At 37.2% G+C, this 15,294-nt stretch overlaps 1 protein-coding gene across 1 annotated transcript in view; it reads left to right on the forward strand.

Annotated features, from left to right (window-relative positions):
• The first annotated feature begins 300 nt into the window (after positions 1-300).
• The window catches only part of grin2aa (glutamate receptor, ionotropic, N-methyl D-aspartate 2A, a), a 121,025-nt gene continuing 106,031 nt past the window's right edge, over positions 301-15,294 (forward strand). Inside the window, exon 1 of the mRNA XM_066689909.1 lies at positions 301-447. Coding sequence (XP_066546006.1) covers positions 301-447 — 147 coding nt within the window. The remainder of the gene's footprint in view (positions 448-15,294) is intronic.

Here is a 15,294-nt window from a genome sequence, read left to right on the forward strand (position 1 = left end):
CATTGACCCACTTGTGTGTTTGTGCTGATGTGTCCACAGGGGATGAAGTCGACCAACATGGGGAACTTGGGGTTGCTACTCCTGATGCTACCAGCTCTTCTGTCTCACGTTGGCTACGTCCATGGACTGGAGAAGGTCCCCATCCTGAACATTGCTGTCCTCTTGGGGCGGACCCGCTACATCTCTGACAGAGATATCCGGGCTCTGTGGAACAAGGATGACCCCATTGATGTCAACGTGGTGACACTTTTGGTGAATGAGACTGACCCCAAGAGTATCATAAATCATGTTTGTGACCTCATGTCTGGGACCAAGATCCATGGGGTGGTTTTCGGAGATGGCACAGACCAGGAGGCAATTGCACAGATTTTGGATTTTATTTCTTCCCAGACTTTCATACCCATCTTGGGCATCCATGGTGGATCGTCCATGATCATGGCAGACAAGGTAAGAATCTAAATCAATTTTACACTGGCTAACAGTAAGGAACTATACAGAAAACCATTCAAACTTTTGACAGGTAAGTAATGTGTGCAAAATTAAATAAATATATATACCAAGCCCTTAATATTTGGATTTTAAGACCCTTTAAACAAATCACAATCTTTTATAAGAACCTTATGTTGAAACTCGAGCAACCATCAGTCTTACCATCTCCATACAAGAGCATCTATTTGTTTATAGTCACAAAACAATGTTTACTAAAAAGACATGAAACCATTTTAAAGTAAAGCTATGTATTGATTTGATGTGGTCTTCAATAATGTATGTTTATTCAGTGATATTCTGCATGGAACAACAGGAGGAAAAAAAGCTTTCCATACATTAAAGGGTCTCATTGATGGAATGGATGGCAATGTCAGTTCTTGAAGCGAATTCTTTGATGGAAGATCTTTGACATGTTACCTTCAAAACTGACAAATGGCAGCACAGTGTGTCAGTAAAATACTTCAAATTTGGCTGTAAAAGTGTCAGTGATTTTTTAAAATAAAGTCAAACGAATAAATAAAACAGAAAAAAGAGTATGTCGCAAAATAAGGTCATGCAAAAGCATCAGAAAAGCACACAAAGCACATACCTCTGTCGGGTTCTGTGTGGCTGTAAGCTTCACTGATGGATTCTGGATAAATGGATACCATGTCTGATAACTCACTGTGGCAGCAAGACATCCCTGGTGTGTGTGGGCTGCTCAGAGCCAATATTCCCGTCTGCTGACCTTTGCCCTCTTCACTTATTCAGGTATTCACAGCTTAGCCATCCATAAAATGTAAAGGATTGTGACAACAAACTAGATCCATCACAATGTTACCATTTATGGAAAACCCTGCACCTAAAGGACATTTTTCTCTTTTTCTCAAAATCACATGCTTTCTACTGTGGCAAAATAAAGACACCTTTTATATTTACATCTGATAAACTGAGAGTTTACAGAGCTGATTTGAACAGATGTGTTAATTCCATGGATTCTTTTGGACGATTTTCTATACATTTTTTCTTTTACATACCATTGAAAAAGATGGAGGGGATTCCTCATTCAGATGACTCTGATAGGATTGAATTTGGTTGAATAGACAGTGAGCACCATTCTGCGAGAGTATTAGCTGATTGCCGCTAATTGAAGTCTTGACTGACAGGACGGTGTTTTGAATCAGCGCTCACAGTGCATTTAGCATTGAGAAAAGCCTTTTATGGCGGAGGAGCACAACATTATTATCATATTTCTTAGCAGACACCATTATGCAGGGCAACTTACAATTGTTACAATATATCAGATTATTGTCACATACAATTACCCATTTATACAGCTGAGTTTTTAGTGGACCAAACATACCTTGCTCAAGGGTACAACAGCAGTGTCCCCCACCTGCAATTGAACACACAACCTCCAGAGTCCTAAATGCTTCTCCACACTGAGGAGAACACCATGAGAAGAATGTGGGCAGACACAAAGAGTAGCGTTGTGTAAAAACATGTATTTATAAGTCTGGTCTTAAAGGAAATAGAATGGAATAGAATAGATAGAAAATACACCTGAGAGGAGAGGAAAAAGTTCAGAATAAGTCTTTAGAGAGGGTGGGAAATATTATAAACTAACTGAACAATCACAGCATGCTACAGGGACTGGATTCCATCTTTCTGAAGCTGGGAGCTCCACTTGCTAAATCTGGCATAACCTTGACCTCACAGCCCACTGAGCAGCGACTGTCACTCTGAGTAGGCAGGGGTTCACAGAAACACAGGGGTCTTTCCTCCTCCACTACATCAGCAGGATTAGGCAGGAGATCATAATAATTACAAGCATTTTGTGGAAATGTGCAACACCTAATTATGCAATGAAAATAATGCATTTTGGTTGCCCCCTACGACACACTTTTGTCCCCTATTATATTGTTGTTTTAGTCTCGTATAACAAGTTTTGGTCGGGTGTGACATTTTTTGTTCCTGTTTAATCCTGTAGCCATTTGTTGGCTCCAGTGTGAGACTTTGTGGCTATCCTACTTTGCCTGTCTTTTCCATATGGGGCTCACATTTGCCTATTAAATGGCCAATGATGAAAAAATGTCTAAATTACAATTTCCATTGTATGATCACTTATTATGATTATTGATAGTAATTATTATTATCATCCACATCAGTTTTAGGTCCTTGCCCATCTCTAAAGTGTTATTGTCTAAATTTGTTTCTGTTTTCATGGGTTGTATACAGCGTTTTAAATCTGCTTCTATTGGACTTAATGTGATCTTGAAAATGTAAGTAGATTACATCTACATTACATGTAAGTAGATTATATAAAGCTATACGAGCTTCAAGTTTTGCTTGAGTGAAGTTGGAGAAACGCTGGTTGATTCATGTATTGAACGTCTTAGATGTATGGTGGGAAGAATGACAACTGCTTAGACTAATCTTAAAACTATGCTGCATACTAGAATACATAATAATACATATTTGATAATAATTTCATAATAATTGTTCAAACAATAACATTATATAATTCACCTTTGATAAAGAGGCCAGCTAGTACTTCTACCACTAACAAAATTAAACAATAACACATTCCGATGATAAGAAAGGAAATAAAAAAACATAATTAATAAGACCATGTCATATAATTTTTGCACAATCACCACATGGTGAAATTCATCACATGGTTATGAGTTAAAAATAAATACATCAAATCACCATCTTGAAATTTTCTCTAGGTTGAATCAGTTCTTAACAAACTGAACAAATACATCGATAAATAAGTCCTGTATAGTTCAATGAACAATATTAATTAACTAAATTAATCACCTAATAACATTATTTTAAATGAAGGCTATGAATACATTCAACGACCACTGTATTATTTTGGAACAATAGTTTGTATATATATTAATTGAACTATAAAGAAACCATGAAAAATAGGAGCCTGCTGGTTATTAAAATAAAACGCTTCCTTAGAGATCTACATTAAAAACTGTTTGGCAGTTATTCTGGTGAATAACATTGTATGTCAAAACATAATCACAGCTGAGATTTCATTCTATAGGATGTGGTTTAAGTCTGGTAGTAATACTCACAAAGGGCACTGTGTTAATTAAAAAAGGCATCCATGTTGTTCCTGCGATTTTAAGTTTGAGGTTAACAAATCTTAACAAAACTCAATTTCATGATGATGGATGTGTGTTTTGGTTGTAGGCCCCCTGAAATAGATAATGGGCCAGAGATTCACCTTGTGGGCGAAATACAAGGAGGAATCTGTCTTTACTTTCATTAATGCCTGATGTCTGTCTAGGTGGTATTAATCTTTGATCATTAGACTTACTTGTTCTTGTCCCAGGGGGCTCTTATTAATGGTGAATATCATATAAACGTTTTCCCAGTTACATAGAAAGTTCACAGTAAGGAGGCAAACCTGAAGTAAGATGCCCATTTTTTTTACAAGAAAGGTATTACACTTATTGTAAATAAACTTGCACAGAAGAATCTTACAAATGTGAACTATTAAGTTAGGTATATCAAATAATTTGCTCTGTGGTTGACTCTTATAATTACCAGCAAGCCCCAAGTCCTTCAGAATTAAACTTCTTACTTTTCCAAATCATTATAATCCATGAGAAATATGAAATTCATTTTTCAAAAGATAACAGCAGTGTATAAGGGCTATTATGTGGGTGTTATCAAAAGCAAAATGTACTGAATTTGGCCTGGATAAGGGCATCTGCTAAGAAATAAATAATAATAAACCTTGAAGAATTGAGTTATATGGCTTGATCATGTAACTGGCATTTTTATGATTTCAGTATGTTATATAAATTGTTCTGAGAATCATTGCTCTTTTACTCTTTACTCTTGTTCAAAAGTGTGTGTTTCCACTAGTAAACTGAAACATTTAAATTATTTATTTACACATTCTAAGAAATAATAGTGAATAAGACGTATTGGTAATATAGGGATATGCGACTAAATAAATGTCCACAGCTGCTGCCACTTAATCAATGCACCAATGCATTAAAATAATGACTAATTGAGATGATTACAGGAATCGGAAGATTATTAATCAATAAGTGATTGAATTAAGCAAACTACAACACCCCCTTGTGGTGGGAGGACTGAAGCGCAGCCTAAGAAAGTTAGTCGCGTAAAATGCAGGGCTGGAGAGAATGGCAGGGGTTCAGGTAAGTGATTTCACCAATGCCATGTACCGTAGTTTCCCTCGTAATCTTCAAGGCAACATTCTTGTATAGTGACATTGATTGGTCTCATTTTCATGAAATGTCAAACATTTTCATGGCCAAGGTGCCTGTTCTGTTCTTTTCTACGTATCCCAGGCACTTGGAAGCCTTGATTTATTAGCACTAACAATCTAACAATCTCTGATCTGTAGTGCACAATAGTTTTACATTAAGACAAAACTTTCTAGGAAAATGTGGTGGTGAAACAATATGAGAACAACTCCACAATAATGTAGGATACCCGCATGGATAACTCAAGACTCTTCAGTATATTTTCTCTATGCGTGGCTTCTTTTAATGAATACCATATATTTTAAAAATAAAATATTTTGTGACCTCCGGGACTTGAACCCTGTGTTTGTTAGCAGCCTTGAAAAGCAGGCATTTCCCAGATTAAGGTTTGTCACTATGTACATCCGTCTCGAGAAATAATAATAATAATACAAAATGTCCATTAAAACAACAAGTCCCTCTGAAATGTCACTGCATCTCTTTTTCATCTCTCACGCCCACACACAATATCCCAGGATGTCTGTGGTTGATGCATGTGTACAGGTTATTCCAGGGGAAGATTTATTGTAGGTTGCCCTCATTAGAACACACTGAGCTTTATTGCCTTTTGTGAATCTAGCGCACTTCATCTTGTGTGTCCCAAGAGTCAACAACATCCTGTAATGTAACCATACATCTTAGAGGACCTGGCAAAACAGAGGGTCCTGAGAAATGGTAATTACTGACGGCAATGAAACTAGGAAATAATTGATCCAAATGGACACAAACTTATACTAAAAATGAGGGAGGGGGCTGGTGATCAATCATAAATAAATCCTTTGCTTTGGATACACAAAGAGACGCATTGCTCTCTTCGGGGCCTCAATTTCATTTAGCTTCCTTGCTCGTTAAAACATGCAAAGCACTCAAATAATCTGTACTGTCTGTATCTGGGGAATGTCCTGGTGTATGTATCGCACTAATATAGTGCACTTTTGGTAAAAAATTGGTCTCGCGGCTTTCAAATGGAATCACTTTAATGCTACAGATTGGAAAAAAAATTGTTTGGCTCCCTTGAGAGGTTCTTTAAACCCGGGCAAGAGCGCTGGTGAGCTCAGAAATTGTGCATTGTTATTTAAAAGTGGCTAATGAAGGACCTCTCCTATTCTCAGCATCAATCCTGCCTTTTGGAGACATATTACACCACAGTGTTCATTTTTTCACTGATGAATAGCAAAGCAAAGCGTATGTGGAATTGGACAACCAAGCAGTCCTGTCACACACTCCTAAATCAGCCATTAACTCCTGCGACATGCGCATCCCCTTTAATCAGGGCATTTTGCTGCACAGTAGGGTTTGGCAAAGGGCTGTGATTTATTTTCCCTCGCAGCCGAACTGACTTTGAGAACGGCAAATCTGATATGTGTATTCGAGGGCTGATTATATGTCTTTTTTTTCACTACCCTTGTGCCAGATTTCATTGTTTACAACTGGAAATCACTACACTTCAAGCAGAACCTCACTGTCAAAATGCTATGTCAACAGACTGGCGATAAATAACACCTTTGGGTTTTCCCTTGAGGTGCATTGTAACAGTAGCCCTTGTACACAACAAACCCAGCAAACAAGCAGAACTTCACAGTCCCTCCAGATGACCTTGTTTGATGAAATCCAATGGGACATTTGCAGATTTCGAGATGAACATGCAACTCTCATTTTGACTTTCAAGGTCCTCCTAGATTTTGAGTTGGATTCCTTCGCTGTGCCCTGTTGGTATTGCTTTCTGTGGAGCAACATGTGATACACAGATATAGCTGTCTTATGGTGGCTTTGCAGTTTTCCATTACTAAGCTTTGGGGTGTTCAAATTTGTTTTACAGAAGCAGACGTTACTGAACACAGTGCTCAGTGTAGACTTCCTCTTGACTCATAAAACTGTGCTGTAGGACACAAGAGGAACCCTTGGGAAAAGAAAGCTTTGAGAAGATCCTGGTGTTGTCAATATGTCTGCTTACTCGATACATATTTCTCTCATTCCCTGGACTTAATGTTTCCCAGCGTCCCATTGTTTATCCATTCTCCCATAATGCAATGTTTGTTTTTGTGTTTGAGTCTCTTTCTGGTTTGTTTCATACTGAGATCAACATCATTTATCCCATAGCAGTTGCAGAGCATTTAAAATACGATTAGGGAGGTCAAAGATCTTAATTTTATTATATTATACTACCGCTTTATTAGATTATCCAAGCTTGTAATTGGGTTGAATTTCTGTGCAAACGCGTAGCTTTTCCAAAATGGGCTATTGAACCTATGTTGACTCTATGCTTTATTTCCACCCTGTAGTTTAAACTGTTGAATTTCACAAAGGTCATGTTAAGTAAGAGAATTATACAGTTAGTTTAATGAGTTTACCAACTCACTGTTTCTTATGGAGGACCTGAATTAACTGCTATGTGTGTCCTTCCTCTGACAACTCAGAAGATGTTTGGTTTCAAATGACTCTGCAGATAACAATGAATGAATAGATTTCCACAAAATAGTTTTGCCAGATCTAGAGGAATTCACCAAAAATGCAGCTAAATTAATGCCTTCTTTGGTCCGAAGCTGTTTTCTATCTGTTTTATTTTTTGCCCTGCTATTCTTCACAATGTGGATTAGTCATCGGTTTCCATTTACATAATAACCTCAGATATTAGTAATACGCTTTGCCAGATGCGTGCTATTGTTATAAAGCTTGCAATAAAAACAAAACTCCTGTGATGTAGAGCAAATTGAATCTTTGTAGTGGGTCACTTGTTTTGGGAACAGAAAGGATGGCATTCTCTTACAGTGATGTGATTTTATTTTACAGCCATGTCTAATACAAAAGTATTGCTAATAACAAGTCAGAAGGTGTCTATTTATCTGCATGCTTTTCTATGTCAACCCTTTGTGATTTTAAGCATGTACGTCAACTGCAGAGCTCAGCAGTAGAGCGCGATACTGTCTTCATTTGTCCTCAGATGTTGTAAGCAGACATAAGGATTGAAATATGGATATCTTCACTAAAACATAACTACAGTTGCCATGCAAATAAAAGCTAACACCATGTATGGCTGCAAGGACAAGGATTCATCTTTGTGCTGAAGAAGAAGAACAAAAAAAAATGAATACAAGGATTTCCGCTTTGAGCTGCTTTTTAGCACGGATCATTAAAATCACCTAGCTAAAACTGTCAGGTCGTGTTGTTTGCAGTAAGGGTTCAGTGTTCGGTGGATAACTAAGGATTTATGACAAGATTTTCTCACTGTTTCACGAAGGCAGGTTTGACATTTTGATTGTGACCTGTTTTTTTCAAAACTGCGTGGGTGCCATGCAGATATGACTCATTTATTGTTAACTCATGGGTTGCAACTGCTTATCCGTGCACTTAACGGGGCCTCGTTGTCCAGCTCCAGAAGAGTTAAATTTGGACATGTGGCTTTGTTCAGCAAGTGTAATAAAGACATTTTTTTTCCAAGATGCAGAGTGCAGCAGTGCAGACCCTGAGGAAAAAAAAACCTCAGAGCGTACCACGGTATTTGATGTAACATGATAACGTTCTCTCGCATGCATTTCTGCCCCTCTGGTTGCAAAGTCTTCAAATGAAATGAGTTCAGTAATGATGCAGTTCTTGCCACACATTCATAGGACCTGTAAATGATTTTGGGGATTAAAAAAACAGACAAACAAAAACACAAACTGTATGTTTCAGTTAGTTATTACACTTACCTATTTTAAGGGAAATATTTGACATCCATACAAAACATGCTAAGGGCAATATGACTCTACTCTTCCTATTAGCTTGTTAATTTTCTGAAAGCAGGCTATTTCAAGTATGTAAAGCTTTTTAATTAGTATTCTTAAACATAGTTTTAACTGTGAAATGTCTCTGGTCCCTTAGAGTAAGCAGCACAATTGCACACTGTGATATATACACTGTTTCTGTGTGACCATTCTGTCTTAACTTAGTTTATAACCGTACTTCAATCAGAGAGGGCTTAATCTGTCAATAAAGTGTAAACTAAATATTACACTACACTCTACTTACTCAAACGTTAATTGTGGAGCACCGTTCAGGCACTGACATGTTGCACCCCCGGGCTCTCTGACTGCTCTACTCTACAACCTTTCCTTCCTTCTCCTTCATACCCAGTGGATTTTCTTGTATATAAAAGCACTGGTAACTGAAATCTTATCCGGGATCACTGCACTTCTGTATGAGATTTCAAACTGCAGCGTATAATTAACTCAGAGCTGCCTGGATGGGGACTGAAGACGGCCTTCTGAGAAGATTGATCCTTCGACTAAAGTTGAGATGGTTTGCGATCAAAGGAGAGACATTTCTAGTCATCCTTTGGGAAGTTAGATTATTGCCATTTATTTAAAGGTTCTGGTCAAACTGTCTTTTTCAGATGTATATTGGGAATGATGCAAATATTGGATCTGTGGGCTGGAAATGAAATGTATCTTCACTTGTTATCTCATTAGCTTCAGTATTTGGGTTTCATCCACAATGAAATCTGATCTCTGTGAATGAAAGATGATTTCATTCCTGTGCACAACAGCCTTTTCACTAACAATATTGAACGTCTGCTATATGTTTCAGTTGTGGTTTGTAATTATTATTACTTATTTTTTTAACAGGAAATTGCAAATGAACCTCCTCAGTCTTTATTTTAAATTGACCTGGATCTTTATTCACTTTTCATTTGGTTGTAATTTATAGTAAAAAAAAAATGCTAATGCAACAGGAATGCTGCCATGAGCCTTTTCAAATAAATTAGTTGATTGCCTTCCTGAAATTACACACTTACCTGAGTCAGCACAGAGGCCATCTCGCACTAATAGAAGAAGTTCAGTAAAAGGACCAGAGAGGGACTGACGACTGAATCCTTGTGCTGATAAACTGATATCTTAGGATCTCAATACCATTGTATATTAAGGATTAGAAACACCCCCATTATTCTGAATTATATTTTTCATTGGAATATTTAAAGGCATCTCCAAGATCATTCCACTCGTTGTACATCTCCTTTGCAGGTTATATATATATTTATATATTTATGTATGTATATATAGAATGTGATATATATATATATATATATACACCACATTAGAACATTGTAAAAATAATGCACTAGCTACAAATTAAGTTTCTATGGAGTCCCCAGATGTATTTGCTCTAATCTTTTAAGGAATTAAGTGATCAGATGTACTTGTCAGAGTATATTTTGGCTTCGTGCTTAATTGACCAAAAAAACTTGCTTTATAACATCCTTCAGGGCATATTGATAGTCTTAGTTGGGGATAATATTGTAGAAAAATATAAATAAAAGAGAGAAAAGAAAAAGTGAACATTAATATTACAGAATAAACACAAGATTATTTAAGGAAGTCTGTAAAACACCTCTGCGTGTTCGTAGCTCAGTATCTTTTGCACCCTCTCTGACACTCTTGAACTCTGCTAGTTCTCTCTGCTAGTGACACTAGTTTGTGTGGGATTTCATTCTGTACACTTTTCTCCTAAACAATTGCAGACATGATCAGTGAGTTTTAAATAATCCGGAAATGCAGTCCGCGTCAGGGCCATGGTGTGCCTGAATTCCTGCAATAAGAGACGTAGCTTTTAGCTTTAAATCTCATGGTGAAGATTTGTTTCGTGTGTTCTTCCTCAAATATTTAAATTATTGTTCCCTATAATGTTCAATACAGAAACTTGCAGTTCCCCATGATTTAATTTTCCAGTTGTTAGCTTTCTTTCCAGCTAAAAGAACTTCAGATTATACATATATACATATATATATATATATATATATATATACATATTTTCATCAAAGTAAAAATTATAATAAATGCTTTTTGATATTTACTCAGTGTGATCCCTCATCTGGAACATGTTATCATGCCTGTCCTCGCTAGACAATGGCCAGAACAAAATCCCCCACCCAGTCCTGTAAAGACCGGAAGATAGAAAAAAAATTATTTATATTTTTCTTCTTCACAAATTTGAATTAGACCGCTGAAGCATAGAATAACTGCAGAATTGCATTGCAAGCAACTTCCATGCTACCGTGTTTATTAGGGTAAAAAAAAAAAATCTGTTATGGCGTAGCTTCAAGTATATGTTGTCCTAAGCAATTTGGGGAGCTTCTGATTTTGGTATACAATAGGATTTTTCAAGAGGAAAAGGAGGTGTGGCTATTTTTGAAATGTTGTACCCTGTTCGGGTTAAGAACAATTATTTTACTTTTCAAGTCGAGATCTTCATCCACCAGTGGTTTGACAATATATGGGAATACATCATGTGTATGTAGATACACCACAGCCATATAGAAATATGTTCCTGGTATCCTGTCTGACCAGAAGTGACTGCTGCCTTGTTGTATTCTTCCATCCATTTAGAAAGCACATTATCCCAATAAATATGCTCTTCATACCTCTGGCTTTACATTGAAATCACCTCTACGACTGATATTTACTGCAGCTCGTCACAACTACAGAGTGCATAAAATAGTTTGCTTTTCTGCTGGTTCCTCCATCCCATTTAATTTTATGCTATATGAAAATAGTCCTTCTTCTAAGCACCTACGTTGAATCACAACCAATTATGCAGTATTGCAGTGGATGTACAGGGAAGGAAATTAGATTGGAATAACTTGCCTTTATTGCAAGAATCCCATATGGATGGTATTGAAGTGAGCTACGGCACAGGAGACGGTCACAGATGACGTGTATTAAATATTTCTCCCTGTTGCACAATATACCTTCATTAGATTCTCATTTTCTATAGTGTATGGATCGCTGGCGTGATATGATAAAAATGCTTATTGTTCTCAAAAGCAAGATTTTAATACAAATTCAGTCATGCACTCTGCATAACATACAAAACAAGTTAATATATACGGTACTGTGCAAAAGTTCTAGGCAGGTGTGAAAAAATGCTGTAAAGAAAGAATGCTTTCAAAATAGACGTTAATAGATTATATTTATCAATTAACTAAAAGTGAGTGAATAGAAGAAAAATCTAAATCAAATCCATATTTGGTGTGACCACCCTATGCGTTCAAAACAGCATAAATTCTTCTAGGTACACTTGTACGAAGTCAGGGATTTTATAGGCATATAGTCAGGTGCATGATTAAACAATTATACCAAACAGGTGCTAATGATCATCAATTCAAGTAGGTTCATGTAGGTTGAAACACAATCATTAACTGAAACAGAAAGAGCTGAGTAGGAGGAATAAAACTGGATGAGGAACAGCCAAACTCAGCTAACAAGGTGAGGTTGCTGAAGACAGTTTACTGTCAAAAGTCATACACCATGGCAAGACTGAGCACAGCATCAAGACACAAGGTAGTTATACTGCAGCAGCAAGGTCTCTCCCAGGCAGACATTTCAAGGCAGACAGGGGTTTCCAGATGTGCTGTCCAAGCTCTTTTGAAGAAGCACAAAGAAATGGGCAACATTGAGGACCGTAGACGCAGTGATCAGCCAAGGAAACTTACTGCAGCAGATGAAAGACACATCATGCTTACTTCCCTTCACAATCAGAAGATGTCCAGCAGTGCCATCCGCTCAGAATTGGCAGAAAACAGTGGGACCCTGGTACACCCATCTACTGTCCGGAGAAGTCTGGTCAGAAGTGGCCTTCATGGAAGACCAAAAAGCCATACCTCCGATGTGGAAACAAGGCCAAGCGACTCAACTATGCTTGTATACACAGGAACTGGGGTGCAGAAAAATGGCAGCAGGTGCTCTGGACTGACGAGTCAAAATTTGAAATATTTGGCTGTAGCAGAAGGCAGTTTGGTCGCCGAAGGGCTGGAGAGTGGTACACGAATGAGTGTCTGCAGGCAACAGTGAAGCATGGTGGAGGTTCCTTGCAAGTCTGGGGCAGCATTTCTGCAAATGGAGTTGGGGATTTGGTCAGAATGAATGGTCTCCTCAATGCTGAGAAGTACAGGCAGATACTTATCCATCATGCAATACCATCAGGGAGGCATCCGATTGGCCCCAAATTTATTCTGCAGCATGACAACGACCCCAAACATACAGTGAAAGTCATTAAGAACTATCTTCAGTGTAAAGAAGAACAAGGAGTCCTGGAAGTGATGGTATGGCCCCTGATCTCAACATCATCGAGTCTGTCTGGGATTACATGAAGAGAGGGAAGCAACTGAGGCTGCCTAAATCCACAGAAGAACTGTGGTTAGTTCTCCAAGATGTTTGGGCCAACCTACCTGCTGAGTTCCTTCAAAAACTGTGTGCAAGTGTACCTAGAATAATTGATGCTGTTTTAAAGGCAAAGGGTGGTCACACCAAATATTGATTTGATGTAGATTTTTCTTCTGTTCACTCACTTTGCATTTAGTTAATTGATAAATATAATCTATTAACATGTCTATTTTTGAAAGCATTCTTACTTTACAGCATTTTATCACACCTGCCTAAAACTTTTGCACAGTACTGTACATAACATTTTACCAAAGTATGATTAGTAGAATAAACACGAGGATATAGAATGTACCACTAATAAGCTTCATCTTCCATCTTCCAAAACAATCAAATCCTCCTTGAGAAGAAATTAACATTACTTAAATTTACTCTAATTAAAAAAATATGTTTTTTCATTTGATCTATTTGTAGACCACACCATAGTTTTTTCCACTCTCTGTACAGTGATATTGTAAGGCAGTCCAGGTTCTTTGGATTTGTGATTCTTCAGGCAGTGTCACACAGTTCTAAATTAACGATTTCCACCTCTGTCTTTTCGATAGACACCTGCATAAAGTGTAAACTACTTTTTGTTCTACTTCCTATATGTTCTTTTTCCTGGGGACGCTTTATAAAAATAGGTCTAAAAGGTAGAGAAGATGAATGACAAAACGGCTGCATTTTTCAGGGTCGGCTGTGACAAATGAGGCACCAGAGTTTAGCACTCGGGAGAGTTTCCCAGTTAGGTCAGGTATCTCAGGAGGGAAGAGGAAAGCTATTGTTATTGTCTGCTCCTCTAAAACTGGTGCAGGCCACTGTCATAAACCCAGACCTATATACATTTTCAAAGTAGGGCTACTGAATATGTCAAATACCCACCTAATTCAGTCAACCTGTACAAGTCAGTCACAAAAGGATCATACCTATTTATTTCTAGCTTCTCAATAACATATCTTTGTAATAATTTTATACATAGAGTTTGGGTAAGAGATGAGAACGAGAGGTGGAGATTCTTGGTGATTAGCAAAGATCAAAATTTAATTAATTGCATAATATGTTAGATTAATTTATATTACATGAAATGATAACTATAGTCCTAAAAAGATATTCATAAACATTTTTACATCTGTCTGATTTTGAAAATTGTAATGTCATCACAATGTCACAGTTTTTGTCTTCGGACAAGATTGATGCCAGCTTTTCTGAGAAAAATAATGAAGAAATGTAGTGTAACAAGCTAAAATTACATTTTTTTGAGTTTGTACATGTGACTATGACGTATATAAGTCCATCCATCCATCTTCGAAACCGCTTATCCTGGTGAGGGTCGCGGGGAAGCCAGAGCCGATCCCGGCAGGCATAGGGCAGGAACACACCATGGGACACCAGTCCATCGCTGATGACGTATAAGTAAGAATGTATGTAAAAAAACATACATATAGGACTCTTCCTATATCGGAAAAAAATTGAAAATTTATTAAATTATGGTGGATGTCAAAAACCGATGTGCTTTTTAGTATTTCACGATGTGATGTATCATAGCTTCCTGCAGAGTGAAGAAATTACAAAATCACTGGATTTGTCTTCACTGTGGCAACTCGAGTCAGTATTTACAAGTCAACCTGAGTGTTTGCATTCCATTCTATTACTCCCTGATAGTAATTATCCACAGACAACATGAAGTGTTGCTGTGTCCATGGTTGTGTGAAAAACAGTGAAGACTATTATTTTCTCCTTTCCAAGAGGAGATTGATGCACAGTGGATTATTATTATTATTATTATTATTATTATTATTATTATTATTATTATTATGGTAACAGATGGTAACACATGTATTTTACAAGGTATTGCACTCCTGCTTCCCTTGTTCTCTTGTTTATATTTTATGGTGGTGTTTTCAGATTACACCATATTCACGACGGGAATTTGTTTTTCGGTTATTTTTCTAGTGGAGAAATTGAGAGTAATATAGAATAAACAACACATTTCTTTTAAATTATAAACAAATTCATTTATACATAGGTCATTTTCAGTTGCCTACAGCAGTGAATGTTTTAATGTCAGTTTGAACAAAACTTGATAAGCAATTATATCGTTAGCAATAATATCTCTTTATTTTTTGTAGTTGGCACAGTGATGACAGCAGATCGTGGATTTTTTTTCCAAAGTGGGATAGTTTACTTGCACAGTTTACTCTCCACTGCTCATCTCCTCCTGTTTTTGGAAAGAAGAAGAGTAATTCAGTTTTTGTTTTTCCCGCACCTGTGGACATGGGAACACTTCATGTTGTCTATGGAAACTATAATTACTATCAAGGTGTAAGAGCGTGAAATGCTATTACTTGTGTTGG

This window comes from Amia ocellicauda, chromosome 17 (genome assembly GCF_036373705.1).
Source record: "Amia ocellicauda isolate fAmiCal2 chromosome 17, fAmiCal2.hap1, whole genome shotgun sequence".
Taxonomy (NCBI): Eukaryota; Metazoa; Chordata; class Actinopteri; order Amiiformes; family Amiidae; genus Amia; species Amia ocellicauda.